This window comes from Garra rufa, unplaced genomic scaffold (assembly GCF_049309525.1).
Source record: "Garra rufa unplaced genomic scaffold, GarRuf1.0 hap1_unplaced_004, whole genome shotgun sequence".
In the NCBI taxonomy this organism is placed as follows: Eukaryota; Metazoa; Chordata; class Actinopteri; order Cypriniformes; family Cyprinidae; genus Garra; species Garra rufa.
Genome location: NW_027394279.1, coordinates 3,493,125 through 3,514,566, shown reverse-complemented (window position 1 = coordinate 3,514,566; position 21,442 = coordinate 3,493,125). Strand labels below are relative to the sequence as shown.

Here is a 21,442-nt window from a genome sequence, read left to right as displayed (position 1 = left end):
AAAAATAAAAAAATAAAAATGTACTGACCCCAAACTTTTGAACGGTAGTGTATATATATACTTTCTTGCAAGATACTTTTTTTTTTCCCCACGTGAGTCAGTCCGCGTCAGTCGTGCTCTTTAACCAATCAGATGTGACCTCGCCATTTCAACCAATCATAACCCGCCAGGAGCGCAGCCTAAATCCTGTTTACATGAAATAAACCTGCTCCAGAGCAGGTTTAAGCTTGCGCACCTGTTGCTATGACAGCAAGTCCCGGATGAGCTTCAAAGAACCGAGCGATCCAAGATCACGCAAAATCGTCAACAATCAAATCCAGCTAACTTAGTTAGCGAGGTACGAAGAACGAGCCCAAGTTCCGCGCGCTCTCACTTTTGCACCATATACTCCGTGAAATGTGGAGCAAAAGTGATTTGTGCATCTGTGAGGCAGCGGCAGGCAGGCCCTGTTCAGAGAGCAGAGAATTTCGGCCAATCACCGCGCTGGCGATGTGAAGGACCAATAAAGGTATGCTTTTTTCTTATCTCCCCCCTGCAATCATTCACCGTTATACATTTAAGTAGTTTTAATATGTGCGCTGGTCGTCTAAGTTGGTAATCATTGTTTCTTAGTTGGATTAGCCTTTATTATTTCCTAACGTATCTGTACTGTTAAGTTTGCTATTCAATCGTCTCATAATTAAAGATACTCTCATATTAAACGATGTAAGTTATTCCTTATATTCTCTTCTGCTTTACCTTCTAGAAAAATGACAGAACAGTCTATTTCATCAAATGTGTAACGTTACAATGTTTTTCTTTCTTTTGGTTAAAAAAGCATACCTTTATTGGTCCTTCACATCGCCAGTGCGGTGATTGGCCGAAATTCTCTGCTCTCTGAACAGGGCCTGCCTGCCGCTGCCTCACAGATGCACAAATTACTTTTGCTCCACATTTCACGGAGTATATGGTGCAAAAGTGAGAGCGCGCGGAACTTGTCATTTGAAGGCAAAAAATCTGCGTTCGAGACTCGTAGCAGCAGATTCAAGCAGTTGTAGTAATTGGACTTGTGATTATGTTAGAAAACTATCCAAGAAAAGTAATGCATTTGTGACCAGATATTCTACAAGTTTGCAACTCTCATTGTATGGATTCACATATTAATTTGCGGGTGTGTAAAATTTCTCCGTGACTTCACATTTTTTTGATACGGGTGTGTGAATGCGTTTTGCACCATATTCACTGCAGCAACTGTACAAAAAATGTGAGCGTACGAGTTTCTTCATGTGTGATTCGTAGAATCGGATTTGTGCACCTGCAGTGAAGAATGTGTGAAGGTGTAACTGTTGTGTTGTGTTTGTAGGAGAGGAAAAAAATCTACAAGTTTACAACTCCTAAAACAATTTTCTCTGTGACTTCAAATTTATTGATACACATGTGTGGGTGTGCTCTACAGCTACAAATTCCGCTCTCACATGTGTTCAGTAGTTTTGCACCAAAAATACCTTCATATGTAACCTACTGTGCATTAAAAACCACACGAAGCCGGTTACCATTAACAAAAAGGGTTATTATTAAAAAGGAAGAAACAACAAAAGAACGATTAGGAGGAGGATTCCTCACGCATATACACTTGAGCGCCGTGCAAGGGAAATTCCCCGAAAAAACCCGAGCCTTAAAGGGACAGACACCCAGACCGTTACACTCTTCCTGTCACTATATGGACACTACCATCTTTACGGTCATAGCTATTAAGTGCATCACTTTGAGAAACATGAGAAAAACATGGCTAAAAAATCTTTCTCTAAAGAAAGATTTTTTGCATGGTTTTTCTACATTGATTATGAAGTTATTCAGCTGTTCCTGCATCTGAAAAAGCAGATGATTTAATTTTAATAATAGATATTTCGAGTAACTACCATGACTCAAGCTTTACCTTAAACCTAACCACTTTAAATATAAAACACATAACAAGCAGGCAAAAGAACAGTCACAATACATATTTCAAAAAAATAATAAAACTGTAAAAGTATTCCAAATGATTTGTGCTGCATACCAAGTCTTCTGATCATGATAAATAGATCAGAAGGGAAATAAGTGAAATGTGTCTCTTGAAATCTCTGTGAAGGTAGTCATATCCAATTAAATATATAAATCCTTAGTATTCCAACGTCAGTAATGAAACCTATGAAAGGCAATGCCATTTTATTCAAAGCTGTTATAATGTGCATCCAAATAAATAGGGACCACTATCAAGAAAACCAAAAAAAACAAAAAAACACTTGCAATAAATCAGTCTCTTGGAAAGAATTTACCAGCCTGGCCAGGCTAAAACTAGGCTGGTTGACCAGCTGCTGTTTTTGTGGGGTTTTTTTCACCAGAGAAGTGGACTGAACCAGACTAAGTTACTGTCCTTTTAAAAAGTAAAAAACAAACAAACACTTAATTCTGGGAAGTAATCTGTTGTCATATTCATAAATTTGCATGATCTGCACACATAAAATGATCGAATACAGTGCCTACTTTTCTGGGGAATCTGTCATGACTGGATCCAGGTTCAAGAGTCCTCTAAGTTATTGCTAAGGAAAGTAAATACACATGACCTTTTCACAAGAAACACCAACTCACATAGACATAAACAATTATAAACAGAATGTATATAGTTAAAATGTTTATTTCGTTTTGGTGGGAACATTACATCTGTATTTTTTCTATTTTTGCATTTACACACTATTATAAATATCTACAGTATAAGACAGTTTTAAACATCACAACATTAACACAACATTTTTGTCACAGAGGCTACAGAAGAGGGCAAGATTACTTACATTATTACCTGTTTGAACTTCTTTCTCTGACTCACTTCAGATTTTGCAGACAGGAAGATCTGCTGTTGTATTTATACATGAGGCAACACCCATTTATGAAGATCATGTGATTTGCAAGAAAGCTTCAAACTATTTGTTCCTGACCGCAGAAAAAAAAAGAGTTTTAATTTTGTATCATAATTTAAGGCAACATATCTAAACTTCCCTAATCCAGTTAGAACAATGGATCTAAACAAATATAAACATTCAAATATTTCTGAGTTAGATGTGTGACATTTGAACCAAGGCATCGCAGCTAGTGCAAAGAATAAATGGGTGTGCTAGATGAAGCCTTGATTAAAGCTTGTATTTGTAAAAAAGACCATGTTTTTTTTGTTGTTGTTGTTGTTGTACTGTTCTCTGAGGTCCACTTTAACCATTTTTGGGTTTGTAAAGAGTCCACTGAAGGCAAGCGTAGTGAAAACCCAGGTGGAGTTTTATTTACAGCGAAGTAAAATCCAGAAATCCAAACAATGACTTGATACAGACTTGACTAGAAACACAAACTTGCCAAACAGTGGATTACATACTTCAATATACGACAAGAAACAATGGTAACATGAGGGCTAGAGATTCTTATTCTCAGTAAAGTTTTATTCCTGGTTAAATGGAAGTTCCCCTATATCTATTTCTACTGTGGAATCTGCATGTTTGAAACTTAAATCTACAAATTTCAGAGGGAAAAAAAAGCTTTCTTGCAAATCACATGATCTTCATAAATGGGTGTTGCCCCATGTATAAATACTACTGCTGACTTTCCTGTCAGCAAAAACCTGAAGTGAGTCAGAGAAAGAAGCACTAGTACAAACAGGTAAAATAAACTCTTTAAGCCTATGTGACTAATGTGAGTAATATGTTGTGATGATATTTATTATCTCAAACTGTATTTTATACTGTGTAAATATTTAATAATAGCCAATGCTTATAATAAATGTAAAGAAAAAAAAGATTATAGATTTAATATTCCCACCAACAAATTGCAGTTGTTTCCTCTCTTTATCCCTCTGTTCTCAAAAGAAGTTAATTACATTTGTATTTACTTTATTTAGCAACATACTTCTTGTTACCCTTGAAGATTCTCAAAGTCGGAACCAGTCATAGCAGATTCAACTCAAGGGTAGGACTACAAGTCACTGTCGTTTTAGTCTCTTGGTTGGAGATTTGACTGTAATTATTAAGTCGCCATGAACACCTTTGATTGACTGGTTATTACAATATAAAATAATGTTTTTTTTATTTTAATATACTTTAAAGTATAATTTATTCCTCTTAATTTTCATTCAAGTCCTTCAGAAATCTGCTGATTTATTATCAATGTTGGATACAGTTGTGCTGCTTAATATTTTTTTGGAAACTGTGATACTTATTTTTCAGGATTCTTTGATCAATAAAAGGTTAAAAAGAACAGCATTTATTTAAAATAGAAAGTTTTTTTAACAGTATACACTATTGTTTAAAATTTGAGGTCAGTACGTTTTTATTCTTTTTGTTAAGAAATTAACACTTTTATTCACCAAGGATATGTTAAATTAATAAAAAGTGATAGCATAGATTCAGTTGCAAGCATTCAACAGCCCTGTAGTATAATTTATTATCTTGCACATCATGCATCTGCATTATTTAATAATAAAAATACATATTCGATATGACTTATAAAATTAGCATGAAACAAACAGTATAATTCTTATTATCAATGATGAAAGATTAAATGAAAAAAATAAATATTGCACAACCACCAATTAGGTCAGTGGTTCTCAAGTGTGGGGCGCGCCTGCGCCCCCACGTGTATTGCAGGGGGACGTGGGCCATCAGCAGAAAAATCTAAATAAAACAGTGAACAGCCAAAGGAATGTAACTTAGAATGGGAGATGGATCGTTGTGTGAAAGAGAAGAGAAAAGATAGATAAATTCACACAGTCCCAGGTAGGTGCTGGTCTTTCTAAAGCTAAATGCAGAAAATCTTGCTCTCGTCTTTACTTACCGTGACTACACCAGAAGCTTCAGTTAAGGCCCTTTCACACGGGACGTGGCAAGCAGTGGAATCGCTGTGCGGCTGCTGCCTTTTCTTGTATTGGAAGCGTTTTTTGCAGTTAAGGCGGTGTTCGCGACATGGATTGGGGCGGACTTTGCCATAGTTACAATTGTCAAGGTCACATTTGTATTTACTAAATACTAAATAAGACGTAACGGAAATTTGTGTTTGTGTCATCCTGTCATTAATTATTGTCATTATTATTCAAACTTTTGAAAGATATAGTTTATCATACCACGATGCATAATATTGTATTGTTTGGACATTTTGTACGTATTTGCATTTTTACCTGACAAACCAACTTGTGCGCTCACAGCTCCCAAGTATGAGATTTTAGATGGGTCATACAGTTCTGGGAAATCCATCACAGGAGTTTTAGTTTCTTCACAGGAAAAGTAAAATTATTTCAAATTCAGTTAAATTTGTAATTAAATAAAAGATAGACAACAATAAAGAAAACAAACAATTTGTAACTGTTTTTGTTGAAACTTAAACAATCAGTGTTCTTCTTTTAAAACACTGAAAGGTTTCACATTCACAATCAGTATGATTCGATCAGTTCAGTTCTTATACACATTGTAAAGAAAAGATTTCTTGCTTACCAGCATTCAGTGGAAAATTAAGAAAATAAAGCATATCATCACTCTTGGGACATGGGTGGAGCACTGAAAGGTGTCCAGATAGGCATGGTAATGTTCCTTTAACTTTATGATCCCCAAAGATTGTCCCTGTGATCCTAAAGACAACAGCTTGATCCGACGAGGCCGCAATCCAGTCCAATGAAGATCAGTCTGAGAGCACGAACAATATCCAACGTCATCCAACGAATCAGCTAACTCTCCTCACAACAAGCAACAGCATACACCACGTTTGGAGTTCGTACCAACAAACCAAAATGGATGCAAACGCACGAAAAACACGGCAGCATTTAACTCCAACGCTGAATGGCTTTTTAGACACTTAACAGATCTGTCAGTAGCTTCACACACGAGCACTACGAAAACTTGTTACGTATAAATAACTCGGCTCATAAATAGGCTTGTTAAGACAAAGGACGACTTAGAAGCGTCAACATGCAGTTTTAATGTCACCGGTCTAAAGTTAACTTTTAATGCAATAAAAGTTTTCAAAGCCGCCAGATTCTTCATCAGCTCACCGCTGCTTCTCTTATCTCTCGCTCTCTCTCAGTGCATCCGACACTCATGGTAGAAAACAATAATGGCGGCGCCCGCGACAAATTTCAAAATATTTTGCTCTTGCGAAATAGAACTTGTAGATCCCCTACACTATAGGTGTGTCTCATTTAGAAGGCTGTGCCCACTGGAGGTTGAAGGCTGCAAACATCATCGAGGCCGTCTCATTTCAGAAAAGCAAGTAGGACACTTCAAATGCAACTTTCGAATATGACCTTCTTTCACAGAAATTCGAAGGATGCATGAGGTGTATCCTTTGCTACTACAGATAACCCACAATTCGGTCGTTAATTTGAAAAATGCCGGCGCTGGCAGATGTACACACAAGCGAAGATGTGTTTACCATAGATATATATGTATATACAGTACAGACCAAAAGTTTGGACACACCTTCTCATTCGGCTGTGTCCAAACTTTTGGTCTGTACTGTAGATATGAATTCAACTGAAAAAACTTGTGAAAAATAACTTTCAGGTGGTCAAATAGCAAATAGTGGAGCTCTGCAGCCACCTACTGGTAAAAGTAATTTTTTTTACTTTTAAAACTGGATTTTCCAAAAGATGGGCAAAAATCTTACACTAAACCATGTGAAATTATCCATGTTATCCCCATGAATTAAAGTTGGAAATGTGGGTCTTTTATAAAGTGAATTTTACATAAAAAAAGCAGTTTTTGTATAAAAACCCATTTAAAAAATAATTATTTATTAATTTATATATATTTAAAAAATATCACTAACACACTGAAAACTGCACAAATGTACAGTAAAAACTTTAATAAACAGAAAAATATACAGTACAGACCAAAAGTTTGGACACACCTTCTCATTCATTTGAATGAGAAGGTGTGTCCAAACGTTTGGTCTCCTCAACACTGAACTAAATCAAACAAGTAAAAGCAATTTTTATTATTTTTCTCAAATTACTTTTCAAATTTAGAAATAATTTTCCTTTATTTAAGTAATGTGAGAGCGCAACGATGGTCTAGATGTGTTGGCATAGCAACATGATAAATTCTGTTTCCTTTTCTGCCCGTCCTTCGAAGGCCGTCTCGTTTATTTCTAAGTTGAGGACACTTCATATACACATCCTCCAGAGGATGCAACCTCCAGAGGATTCGACCTTCGGAGGGCGCAGCCTTCTAAATGAGACACAGTTTATGATTGGTTGTTAATAATCTGTTCAAATCCCCGATTACGATGCTTTGTTCTATTTCTGACGTACTGACACAAAGTTGAAATGGTTTGCAAAGGTTGCTTTATCGCGTCCAGCAGAGATGTTGCGACTCGACAACTGTAGCGTCCGGTGTAGACAGGGTGAATTGAGTTTATTGGGTACTGATTATAATGGGTTCTACTGTATTTTGCTGCTCACGTCTGGTGAAGATACTGTGTTAATTTCGTTGGTGAGGAGGAAAGGCCTGTGTGTGTCCTATGCCTTAGGACAGCATGAAACCCACAAAAAAAATATTTACATAAAATTATTTATTAGTCTTGGGTGAGATGGGTATTCTGAAAAGGGGGGAACCAGATTATTTTACAGGTTTAAAGGGGGGCATGACCAAAAAAGTTTGAGAACCACTGAATTAGGAGGGTGGTGATGTATTAAGTATGCAAATGACCTTTTGAACAGAAGAAGAAGAAAGAAGCAGCATGGCATGCTTTTTCTTTGCCTCGTTTCCATTTTGTTGTTGTGTTGAGGATGTCTTGCAGGTTAACCAAGAACATACTCTGTGTTAAATAAACTTACTCCCGGGCACAGATATGTGTTAGTGTGTTAGGTGTAACCCAACCTGCGGCTCTACAAAAGTGTCTATTAGAGAGGCCCCGTTTGCCAAAGCTGCTGAGGCAGCGACTCCCCTGGTTAAGTGGGCTCTCACTTCCAGTGGGCAGGGTAGACCTCTGGCCTGGTAGGCCATACGGGTCGCATCCACAATCCAGTGGGAGGTTATTTTGTTTGGAGATAGCATTCTCTTTCTGCAGTCCTCCAAAACAGACAAAGAGCTGATGAAAACATCTAAAATCCTGAGTGAATTCAGTGTAAATGTGCAGGGTACGGACTGGGCATAACAGAGACAGGTTAAGGTTCCTTTCATGGGAAGGATAGCTTGCAAGGTGACCACCTGGTCTCTTAAAGGTGTGGTGGTGGTAAGGCATACTTGCGTAGACCCCTGGGCCAGCTGTGGGCCAACTGCTTCCCAGTGCATCTGTACCGAGGGGGGCCTCGGTCGGCCGTACCATAACTGGCAGTGAGTGGATTCCGGTCAGGCAAACAGATGCACCTGAGCCTGAAATGATTTAAAATCAGCTAGACCATCTGGGGGTGGAGCCTCCACTCGCCCCAGAGCAAAACTTGTTGTGTCTGTGCTGGCTCTAGAGTAAGAGATGGCGGGCCAGTTGTGACATGCGAAAGGAGCGGACACTATCCTGATGGTTGATGTATGCTGCAGTCGCTGTGTTGTCCATTTAGACCAACACATGCTTGGCTTGAACCAAAAGTCGGAACCTCTTCAAGGTCAAAAACATTGTCAGCAACTCAAGGCAATTGATGTGCCAGAAGCTTGTGAAGGACATTATTCAAAACTCACAAGTCCAAGGGTACTTGAAGTAGGGACTGTAAAACCCCCTCTTATTTTGGCTGAGGGGACAGGCTTTATCATACCCTTCGCCAGAAGTGTTGTGAGTTCCGCCTGAAAGACCACAGCACTCTCGTCTCGAACTGAGGTATAGAGAATACCACTGAACTTGGGAGGACGCCTCGCGAACTAAATTGCTTAGCTGAATCAGATGGTTCTGAGAAGCCAACGAGAGGGATAGGGAAGGTTCAGATAAATCTCCGTCAGCTGTCTCAAGCGGGCACCCGAGGTACCTGGAGTAGGGACATTATGGCTAGTCAGAGCAAAAAAACAAAAATCTTGGATATATGGAACTCCAGAATTGTTATTACCCTATTTTAAACTTTTAGACTAAGTTTTCTAGACCAGGGGTTCCCAACCTTTTTTACTTCGGGGCCCCCCTCCATCTTTGGTCAATTCTGCAAGGCCCCCCTTTTTTGCTTCCGGCTTTGCTACCGTTCGGACACTCTTGCTTACTGCTCTGCGCTTTGCTCCCTGTTTATGAACTTTTCTCAAATTTTTCTACGATTTTAACTTTAGCAGATCAGCACAGTGCTCAGACAACACATTTTTGATACAAGCATTACGAAAAAGGAGACTTTTTGCCTCCCACTGCCAGCAGCTTACATTCCGGAGACGGGAAAACACAGCTGCCTACTTTCAACAGACAAGAAAACAATTGCCTCTTCTGGAATCAACTTGCTGCACAAACTGCCACAGACTTCTACAAAGGATTGTGGTTTTAGAAACAAAGTTACTTGCTGGACTTCCAAAACAGGCGGAACACACAGAAGATAATCATCTCGGACCCCCTCAGCATTCACCCTGTGAGTCCTGTGAATTTAGTCAATATCGACAGTTTATAAGTGTAGACCACCAAGCCAAAACTGATCGACACACAAATCGATGGCACAAACAGGGAGCAAGACCCAAAGGCACTCGCATCAGACTGTCAAGAGTATCTCGTATTGCTGCGGTAGCATCCTCTATCCCAGATATGGCTATGACAAGCCTTGCAAAAATTGGGGTTTTACCACCCCTTATACAGCTTGAAAACAGATTTGAAGCGTTAATGAATGTGGGTGAGGAATCAAATATGACTGAACATGGATCGTATCAGCTAGCTGCTAATATCGCTACAAACAGGCGCGCAAGGTCGAGCAGACAGCATCATTTAGCTCAGAGCGCAGCCTAGCCCAGGACTCAGATAGAGAGTGACTCCATTATCAGAAATATGTAGCAGAACTACAACTACATGCTGCATTCCTCAAGCAACCGTCTTTGATGTGAACAAGGAACTTCGGAACATTCTAATGAAACACAATACTGCAAATCGAATCATCATCCATGTGGGAAAGAACGATATTCGAAAAGAGCAGTCAGAACTCCTAAAGAAGGATTTCGGTGAACTCATTGAAACACTTCGAAGACTTGAAGTTCAGTCGTTCATTAGTGAGTCACTCCCAGCAAGGGGAACTAACATGTTTTCATGGTTGCTTGGACTGAATACCTGGCTACAAAGAACCTGCAGTCTAAAAGGAGTCAACTTCATTGACAACTTCAATATTTTCTGGGGCCAACTGTTCAAACTGGACGGCCTCCACCCAAACAAACTTGGTGCGAGAGTGCTAAAGGACAATATCTATTTTTCACTCCGGCATCCATCAGTAGAATCTGCCAGTCCACCCAACATGAATGGCACACACACACACTTGGACAAAGTATGAGTGACGACAGGACATCTTATCAGCTTCAGAGTCATCATGTGGTCAACACAATCCACAAGGACACTGACAACACTACACAGCCACAACAAGCACTGCTTATGCCCACAGAGCTCATCAAAGACAGACTGTGACATACTACAACAGCCCCAAGCTGTGACTGAACCAAAAACAACTGATAACAGCTCTCAGTGATATGTGTCGGGTCCCCGCTACGATAGCAGCAACATTCAGGGATGTTTACAGAACAAGTGGGAACCCAGTGTGCCTGTAGTTTTCCCTATTTCTGTTTTAATATGTGATAGAAAGTCAAAGGCCTTCCCAATTCGTACTGTTAACCCATCTTATCTGAGGTATATTAGGCATCAAACTAAGATTGCTCTAGAGACAAAAAGTACTGCCATCAAGCTAGCATTTTTAAACATTTGCTCACTAAAAAATAAATCACTTTTGATCAATGACTTTATAACCACAAACAACCTGGATTTTATGTTTCTAAATGAAACATGGCTAGAAGACAGCAGCAGTGCAACAGTCCTGAAACATGAGACAATGAAACAGCCCTTCCTAACTTTACTTTCATGAGTGTCATGCTGTTAAGAGAGGTGGAGGTGTAGCTGCTCTATTTAAAGATGTCTATCAATGCAAGCAAGTGTCATTTGGTCAGTGCTTGTCTTTTGAATATCTAGGGATTGTGCTGAAAGGTGCTCCACGCATTCTATTTATCATCATTTACAGACCCCCAAAATACTCTCCAGCCTTTGTTGAAGAGTTCACAGAACTGCTATCAATGATTTGTTCAGAGTTTGACTGTTTTGCTATTGCAGGGGATTTTAATGTTCACATAAAAAATGCAGAAATCAAAACTACAAAAGAAATTATAACGGTTTTGAACACTTTTGACCTGATTCATCATGTGCATGGGCCTACACACAATCGTGGACACACTCTTGGGCTCAATCCCAATTCTACCCCTTACCCCTACACTTAGCCCTACCCCTCCGTTTGGCGCGTTCACGTGAAGGGGTAGGGGTGTCTCATTTCTCTTTTGGTTGGAGGGGTAGGGGTGAGGGGAAGGGCCAGATAGCCCTCCAAACGAAGATTTTTTAGGACCTCACTTCAAACGAAGGGCTAAGAGAAATTTCCAACATGGCTGCTCACTCGAGCAAGCAGACTCGTAAATATAAGTATTTTTTTCCTTTAATAAGGATTTTGATGACAATGTTTCATTATATTTCAGTATATTACCTTCAATCTTGTGTTTGTGTTTATGGTGTTATTTTGTAAATAAATGTTTGCAAAAAAAAATCGCTAAAGTTTGCTAGCAGATAGCACTGATTGCACGATATTACAAAATATATTTTTATGTCATATACACTTGACTGGATGTTAGAAACATGAAAGACCAGTGACACGGCAATTTGCAACGGTGGTGTAGTGGAGGGTGTACACAAGTATACGGTGTGTACACACTTCCACTTTTTAAATCCCCTCTGATGCGCATTATTCAGTAGTGTCCTGCATTCGCCAAAATCATGGCAGTCCACCACATCCATTTTTACGATCAGAAATTTCTTAAACCAGTGAACCCCTGTAAACATTTTAGTACAAGGATCCAGAAAACGAACGCGTTCAAATAGAAAGTTGAAAATGAAATTCACAAATGAAGCATATATACTTCTCCCGGCACCACTACACTGGTTAGCAATTTGCCGCGCATGTGATAATGCGTTGTTTGTTTTGCTTACGGCCACATGTGAATGAACGGTGCGTACACCGTACATTTGTACTTTTTGCAACATGACAACATTTTGACATCTTGGAATGAGTGATAAACATCTGCGCATGTCCTCTGACGTAACATTAGGAACTAGCGACAACGTATGATGACGTATAACAGTGTTGTAGTGGTGTCCCATTTCTTAGGGGAAATATTTTAGCCCTTCCCCTTTACACTTTGTTTCAAGGGACAAGGGGAAGGGGCGAGGGGTAGGCGAAGGGGTAGAAAATAGAATTGGGATTGGGCCTTGATTTACTCATCAGTAAGGGTCTAAAGATTTCATCCACTGTTATTAAGGATGTCTGATCACTTCTGTATTTTCTTTGATATATTAATCTCTGCTACCATTGAATCTAGATCTGTCTCTGTCAGAAAGAGATGCATTAACGATAACACTAGTGTGCTATTTATGAAGGCTATATCTTCAATGCCAAGCATTTCTGCAGACACTGTTGATCTTCTCCTGGAGTCCTTTTACTCAAAAGTTAAGAATGTCATTGATGACATTGCACCTGTGAAAGTCAGAAAGATGACTGGCAGACAGAAATCACTGTGGAGAAAATCAACAGCAGTACAGAGTATGAAAACACAATGCAGGAAAGCTGAGCGGATGTGGCGGAAGACAAAACTTGAAATTCACTATAGCATCTATAAAGACAGTCTTCATGCTTTCAATGTTGAACTAGGTAAAGCTAGACAAACATTCTTCTCGAACCTTATAAACAGCAACTTAAACAACACTCGCACTCTTTTTGCTACCGTTGAGAGACTAACAAACCCCCCTAGTCAGATCCCTAGTGTAATGCTCTCCGACAGCAAATGCAATGAGTTTGCTTCCTTCTTTTCTGAGAAGATCAGTAATATCAGAAAGACGATTAGCACACCCTCAAGTTATGCAGAGGTCAGACAGATTCAACCGCAATTTCAAAAAGAAGTCACTATGTCTGCTTTTGAAGCAATTGATAGCAACATTTTGGAAGAAATAGTACAGCACCTCAAATCGTCAACCTGCTACCTTGACACACTTCCCACATCTCTTCAAAAGTGTGCTTAACTGTTTAGAAGCAGAACTCTTAGAAGTGGTGAACACCTCACTTCTTTCTGGGACTTTTCCAAACTCCTTGAAAAATGCAGCTGTTAAGCCCCTTCTGAAAAAGAGAAATCTTGATAACACCATATTAAGCAACTATAGACCAATATCAAATCTTCCTTTATAGGCAAGATTATTGAAAAGGTTGTTTTTAATCAGCTGAACCACTACTTAAACTCAAATGGATACCTGGTCCAATCTGGTTTCAGACCACATCATAAAACAGAGACAGCGCTCATAAAGATAATAAATGATATTCGCCTAAATTCTGATTCTGGCAAAATATCAGTGCTGGTATTGCTAGATCTCAGTGCTGCGTTCGACACTGTCGATCACAACATTCTTCTAGATAGACTGGAAAACTGGGTCGGGCTTTCTGGGATGGTTCTCAAATAGTTCAGGTCATACTTAGAAGGGAGAGGCTATTACGAGAGTATAGGAGAACATAAGTCTAAGTGGACGTCCATGAGTCCCACAAGGCTCAATTCTTGCGCCACTGTTGTTTAGCCTGTATATGATCCCACTAAGTCAAATAATGAGAAAGAACCAAATTGCACATCACAGCTATGCAGATGATACCCAGATTTACCTAGCCTCATCACCAAATGACTACAGCCCCATTGACTCGCGCTGCCAGTGCATTGATGAAATTAACAGTTGGATGTGCCAAAGCTTTCTTCAGTTAAACAAGGAGAAAACGGAAGTCATTGCATTTAAAAACAAAGATGAAGTTCATAAGGTAAATGCATTCCTTGATGCTAGGGGTCAAAAAAACAAAAAATCAAGTCAAGAATCTTGGTGTGATTCTGGAGTCAGACCTCAGTTTCAGTAGCCATGTCAAAGCAGTAACTAAATCAGCATACTATCATCTCAAAAACATTGCAAGAATTAGATGTTTTGTTTCCTGTCAAGACTTGAAGACTTGTTCATGCCTTTATCACAAGCAGGGTGGACTACTGTAATGGTCTCCTCACTAGCCTTCCCAAGAAGACCATTAGACAGCTGCAGCTCATACAGAACGCTGCTGCCAGGATTCTGACTAGAACCAGAAAATCAGAGCATATCACACCAGTCCTCAGATCCTTGCACTGGCTTCCAGTTATGTTTAGGATCGATTTTAAAGTACTTTTACTCGTTTATAAATCACTCAATGGCCTAGGACCTAAATACATTGCAGATATGCTCACTGAATATAAACCCAACAGACAACTCAGATAACTAGGATCGAGTCAGTAATATCAAGGGTTCACACAAAACAAGGGGAATCCGCTTTTAGCTATTATGCCGCACGCAGTTGGAATCAGCTTCCAGAAGAGATCAGATGTGCTAATACATTAGCCACATTTAAATGCAGACTCAAAACTCAACTGTTCAGTTGTGCATTTACTGAATGAGCACTGTGCTACGTCCAAACAGATTGCATTATTTTATGTATAATCATTCTTACTGTTAATTAATTTTAAATTAACTTTTAAATCATTTAATGTTCTTAAATTCTGTTTCATTGTTGTGATTATTATTAATTTTTATGATATTATTATTTTAATTTCTCTTTCTCTTTCTCTTCTACACATATGTGCAGCACTTTGAATTACCATTGTGTATGAAATGTGCTAAATAAACTTGCCTTGCCTATGCCTGACTGTACTTCCACAATAAAGAGAAAAGTGTTTATTTTTAAACCTTTTTTATTAACCAAAACATTTGTTTTGCCTAACCCTTATGTGTCGTTAGGGACGTTTTCGTCCACTGAGGGGTGCTGTTGGGTCTTAATTTGGCCACAACTTTTTCTCTGTTAAAGCAAATGGAATGATTTTTGGTGACTAATCTTATTTTGATACATATTTTGGGAAAATGCTTTGAAATTTTTCAAAAACTCAACAGTACACTGTGGGCAAATTTACTACCCTTCCTGATCACACTGTCGGGCTTATTTCTGCGATAACTACCGGCTGCCTGTACATTATCCCTTACATAACCATATAAAGATTTAAAGGTCCTGAATTCTTTACTTTATACATTCTTTAGAACTTCAGAGTACCTTTTCTTAAATAAGTGAACCTGCCATACCAAACAGGACAACAGGGAGGTGCCAAAACACCACTTACTAAACCTGTCCCTTTGAACTTGACTGACTGAATATCTACTGTTTGTATCCATTAAAAAATAAACATACAAATTAAAAATACAGCAAATACATTCTAAAGCTGTTAAAGCCTCACTAGATCCTTCTTTATCGGTAAACATCCATTATAAAATACTCACAGGACATTTGACAACTAGGCAAATGTATTGATATTTCACGCAAAAATACGATAGGGATCAGAGCCCTGAGAGGGCGCATGGTTTGTGAATCAATAGCGGACCTATGCGCGTCTAATGTACGACTCTGATATACACATGTTAAACATCAGGCACTCGCAAGTTTATTATTATTACACTAATCATCTTTACCTTTACATTAGCGTGGCGGTTTGCTTCATGCATGCAGTCGAGAGATGTAGTTTGCATGCAGCAGTTGGAAGTTTTGAGCCGCCATTCAGTCTGTATTTAACATTTCCGAAGCAATCGATCACAGAACACGAGAGAGGCCGTGCTTTGATTATTTTCATTTAGCACATTAATAATGAAATTAAATAATTATAGGATAATATTTAAATTAACTTTAAGATATCTCACGGCTCCTTGGGAGGATCACTGAGGTGCCCTAGTTGGCCGCGACCCCAACATAAAGTTTGTTCACTAACTTTTACATCATATAGCCTAGTTTATTTATGATCATCATTCATGAAATCACATCTCTTTCTTTATCCCATTTTTCTTCTTCCTCCTCTCTTTTTTCTTTCTTATTCTTCTCTGGGCACCAGAGGGCTATGGTCTTTTTGACATAGTGGTAATTTTTTGGTGAACATCTATCACAATCACATAATTAACGTGCAGGGGAAGACTTATCATGCTTTGAACCAGGGTGGTTTGGGAGCAATAAATATTTTATGTTTATGTGGTACGATCACTTTTTTGTAATATTTTAAATTCATAGTATTGGTAATAAAAAAATAATAGTTAACAACAACAACAACAACAAAACAATGCATTTTTAGCATTTGCCTATTCCAGTCGGCCCTGGCTCTAGACATGCAGTATATGTCAAATTAAAGGCCTTTTCTCGTATTTTAAAGTTGAATATTTCATATAAGATATATTATGGTGAAGATGAGGAAATTCACAATTATACCTCAGTATCATTAGGCAAAGCAAACTAGTGATAATTATTTTTTGCTTTATTGAATGCCAATGTGTTATGTTGTTTTCTGCTTTACATTACAGACAGAAAATGGACAGTTTAGGACAAAAACTCCATGAAATCATTAAGCGAAGTACTAAAATTGAGGATGGCGCACCTACTCGATATCATCTGAAACAGAATGCAGTTGAAGAATTTGAACAATATAGAACAATGACCTATGGTAAGAGAGACTCAAACAAACCCCACAAAACCATTCTGATGGTGGGAGAAACAGGCATTGGGAAAACAAAACTAATCAATGTGATGATCAACTATGTGTTGGGTGTTCAGAGAAAAGACAAGGTTTGGTTTGAGATCACAGACGATCAGAATGATCCAACATCAGCTCAAAGTAAGACCTCCATCATCACTGTTTATGGGTTTTATCTACAAGAGAGTCCAATCCATTTGACAATCATCGACACACCAGGATATGGAGACGTGCATGCTGAGAATGAGAAAGTAATTGCTAGGAGTTTGCTTAAATTAATTCATTCTGCAGAAACAATCCATCAATTAGATGCAGTGTGTCTAGTGATTAAAGCAAGCCAAAATCGACTTTCTGACCAACAAATATATATTTTTGATGCTGTTCAGTCTTTATTTGGTAAAGATATTGCTGAAAAGATTGTCTTGGTCTTAACACACTCACGTGGAGCTATCCCTACAAATGCCCTGACAGCTGTTAAAGAAGCTAAAATCAAATGTGCAGTAGATGACAAAAATCAACCAGTGTATTTCCTGTTTGAAAACTCTCAGTCAGATTCTGCTGATGAACTAGATCAAACAATGGAAAATTTATGGAATCTAAGTTTTAATGGAATGGCAGAATTTTTTGAGTCTCTTGATAAACCAAAATCGATGCAGATGACTCGAGATACATTGGTACAACGCAAGGAGTTGGAGGAAATTATCTTGAAAATAAAATCAATCATTCAGCAAATCAACACAGAAACACAAGAATCAAACCAGAACAAGGAACAAGTAGAATACAAGTTCAACTTTGAACATGAATCTGAAGTGCCCTTTAAAGAGATGGTTGATATTGATCCTGCTATAGCCAGCGTGGCGATGTGCTGCACCGTCTGTCAGGAGAACTGTCATCTAGGATGCTGGTGGGTCAGTGGTCTCTCATGGTGCAGTGTGATGAAAAATAATTACTGTACAGTGTGTACAAATAAATGCCACTACACCAAACATGTCAAAGGAGCAAAAAAATATTTGACAAAGGCAAAGAAAGAACAGATGACAAAAGAAAATTCTAAGAAATATTATTCCAAAACTGTGGACTGTGTGTCTAAGATTAAGAATCTGGAAGAACTACAAGAATTAAAAGTGCAGAAGATGAAGCTGGTAATTGATGCTTTTCACCATGTTAGAGCTCTGGAGATGATCGCACTTAACACTGATTCTTTGATCACACTTCAGCATGTTGATTTCTTGATTGATGAGCTGAAGGAAATAAAGGAGCCTGAAAAGGCAGAAACACTGGGGAACATCAAGAAGAGAGCAGGAGAAGAAAAAAACAAAGTGCTGGAATATATGAAAAGATGCATTAAATAAGAAAATACGAAAAGTTTTTTTTTTTTATTATTCACTTAAGAAATGTAGTCATTCATGTACATTTTGAGTTTAACTAAATGCTGCAATTTTTAAATGTGTTATTTAGAAAAGATTTGTGCAGTGATAATAATACATTTTACATGTCTATATATTTATATTTAGTTCCCATTTACCCTTTTGATTAGTGAAAATTTCTCTTGGGATGTTGTCACACAAAATCTGAACAATGTAGCAGTTTACAATAAGGTTTCATTAGTTAACATGAACTTTACTTTAGTTACTTTACTATTCATGAACAATACCAGTACAGCATTAATTAATCTTATTTAATATTAATTTCAACATTTATTAATGCATTATTAAAATCAAAAGTTGTGTTTGTTAACATTAGTTGATGCACTGTGAACTAACATAAACTAACAATTAACAACTGCATTTTTATTACCCAACATTAACAAAGATTAAAAAATATTCTGTAATAAATGTATTGTTCATTGTTTGTTCATGTTAGTTCATAATAGTTAATATATGTTACAAAATGACACCATATTGTAAAGTCTTACCATTAATTGCTTTGCACCGTGCTGTATTTGTTGTGTTCTTGTATCTTGCTATTTACTAATCATATAGTTCTATTATTATAATATAATAGTAGATTTAATATTTTTTAATAAATCTGCATTTGTGTTCTGCTGACATTCTGTATTGCTGCTTTCTACATAACAAGTTTCCATCTCTTTGGTTACTTACAGGGAAAAGCCAAGTAGAGTGTTATTGTACGTGTGTAATGACAATAAAATTCTGTTCTATTCTATTCTACTCTGTTCTATTCTATTTTAAAGAACACTTGTAGGATATCGAGATAAAAAGTGTCCAGCTCTAGTGGCCTTCCAGAGAATCAAAGCCTATAAATTACCTACACCGCTTTCAGACAGCAGGAGCCAATCGATATGTGAATACTACATTATAGTGTGCATTCAGAGATAACAATTTATGTACTGCTATTATCAAAAATATTCAGCCCCTTTGACTTGCAGAAAGTTTATTAATGCACATTTTAGTGATTAAGAATATAAAACTCATGAATAATGATAAATAAAAAACATTATCATGTGACCACATTATAACAAGCGCAACAGCTATGCTAGGTTAATCTGTAAATATATTAATATTAATGAAATTTGCTCATTTTGTGATCTTGTTGAAGAAACAGCTGCCAATTTATTTTGTGATTGTAGTATAACCAAAATACATTTTGGGTTGATTTAAGATCTTTTTTTTTTTTTTTTTTTTTTTTTTTTTTTATTGTTTGCCCACAGAAACAAATAACATTAACAATATTTATCACATCATATATTCATGTTACAGAATGTTCAAAGCTAAGAAGTAAAAAAAAAAATAATGGAGAAGAGCAAAGAAAAAACAAATGATTAAAAAAAAGGGTCACACTGTTTCAAGGCAGTCCTTAAATAAAGAATTAAAGAGAAGAAAAATTAAAGGAAAATAAAAGATTGTTATATATACACATCAAGAGAGCTTTTTTATGTATTCCCAAAGGGGAGACCATATCAGCCAGAATTTGTCAGATTTTTGATGTTTGTCATAAGTGAGCTTTTCAAGTGGCAACCACGTGGCAATCTGTGATATCCACATTTTGAAAGATGGAGCCTGTGATGCAGACCAAAGTAACAATATGCATTTTTTTGCTAAATATACCAGGACAATAAATAACTGTATTGCATCTTTTTGAAACAAACTGTTCACATTAAGATTCAATAAATACAAAGCTGGGCTCATATCAAAGTTTAGTTCAAAAAGATCTTTCATTACCCTGTGTATTTTTTTCCAATATGGCAAAATTGTGTCACAGTACCAAAAACAATGCATGAATGTACCTTTATCTTTTTTACATTTGAAACACAGGCCTGTGGCATTGATAAACATCTTCTTAATACGCATCGGTGTAAGATATATCCTATTAAAAAATTTAAAGTTGAGCTCATGGATCCCAAGAGAACTGCAATTGGGGTACATATTATCACATACAATAGCCCAGTCATTCTCTTCAATGGCTTGACCAATATCTTTCTCCCAAACACTCTTCAGTCCCGACAAGGCAGAGGTGCAATTACTAGACAAAATATTATATGCCCTTGATATTAATCCCTTTAAACAAGTTGGATTCAGTAAAAGGTCTTCAATCTCTGTTGTTTTGGTTCTCAACTCTTCTTTGTCTATCTTTGGTTTTAAAAAATGCCGCAGTTGAAGATATTTATAGAAATTGGAATTTGGAACTTTATATTGCTCTACAATCTGCTGGAAAGACTTTAGGGTGCCCTCAGAAAACAAACAAGATATTTGAGAGATTCCCAGTTTTAGCCATGCTGAAAGACCAATCTTCTGCAACGTTAAAGGCAAATCAGGATTAAAAGAAAGTGGGGAAGACAAGGAAAGAGAGGCAGAAATTCCTAAGTATGTCTTAACATCCCTCCAGGCTCGAAGAGTGTTTGATATTGTAAAATGCTCTGAAACCTTTTTTAGCTTTGCATAGTTCTTAACAAATGGCAAAAATCTAATTGGTAATGGGGCGCAAGCTGTTTCTTCCATCTTATACCAAACAGAATTGGTCCTTTCACTACACCAACTGATCATGTTTTTTATCTGGGCTGCCCAATAATAAAACTGAAGATTTGGCAGACCGATCCCACCCTTATCTTTTGGCTTCATTAATTTGGAAAATTTGATACGTGGCCTTTTATTATTCCAAATAAACTTTGAGAGGTGTTTATTCAGATCTTTGAAAAATGAATTTGCTAAATAACTAGGTATGGACTGGAATAAATATAAAAGCTTAGGAAGCACATTCATTTTTATTACATTTATTCTCCCTAGAAGTGAAATTGGGAGTAAGCACCATGTTTTCAAGTTAAGCTTGATTTTCTCTATAAGAGGAATATAATTATTGCTTATAAGATCATTAAGTGAAGCTGTGACAAAAATGCCTAGATATCTGAAGCCATTTTCTGATAACTGGAAAGGGGAAATTAATTTTAGATGTTCTAATGAAGGTACATTTAAAGGTAATGAAATGGATTTGGAAAAATTTATTTTATAACCAGAAAGACTACTGTAATAAGAAATGCATTCTAATAATACTGGAATAGATTGCTCTGGTTTAGACATAAATATAAGTACATCATCAGCGTAAAGTGATGTTCGATGATCTTCTCCTCCCACTATAATGCCATGAAAATTTCTGTTCTGTCTGATGAGTTCTGCTAAGGGTTCAATGACTAAAGCGAAAAGTAAAGGTGA

The 21,442-nt window shown here is 37.4% G+C and overlaps 2 protein-coding genes across 2 annotated transcripts in view; one reads left to right on the top strand and one right to left on the bottom strand.

The window, feature by feature from the left end:
* LOC141312737 (uncharacterized) overlaps positions 1–2,835 on the bottom strand; it is a 9,080-nt gene extending 6,245 nt beyond the window's left edge. The window contains exons 1-2 of the mRNA XM_073832616.1: positions 2,808–2,835; positions 2,503–2,558 (exon numbers count right to left, since the gene is read on the bottom strand). Coding sequence (XP_073688717.1) covers positions 2,503–2,522 — 20 coding nt within the window. The 5' untranslated portion in view covers positions 2,523–2,558; positions 2,808–2,835. The remainder of the gene's footprint in view (positions 1–2,502; positions 2,559–2,807) is intronic.
* Positions 2,836–3,893: 1,058 nt separating this feature from the next.
* Positions 3,894–18,941, top strand: LOC141312742 (uncharacterized). The gene is made up of 2 exons (XM_073832618.1): positions 3,894–3,963; positions 16,606–18,941. The coding sequence occupies exon 2, from the start codon at positions 16,613–16,615 to the stop codon at positions 18,125–18,127; it is 1,515 nt and encodes a 504-aa protein (XP_073688719.1). The 5' UTR covers positions 3,894–3,963; positions 16,606–16,612; the 3' UTR covers positions 18,128–18,941.
* The last annotated feature ends 2,501 nt before the right edge of the window (positions 18,942–21,442 follow it).

What these genes read in the sequence shown, in the direction of transcription:
- LOC141312742 (XM_073832618.1), top strand. Translation starts at nt 16,613, where the DNA reads ATGGACAGTTTAGGACAAAAACTCCATGAAATCATTAAGCGAAGTACT.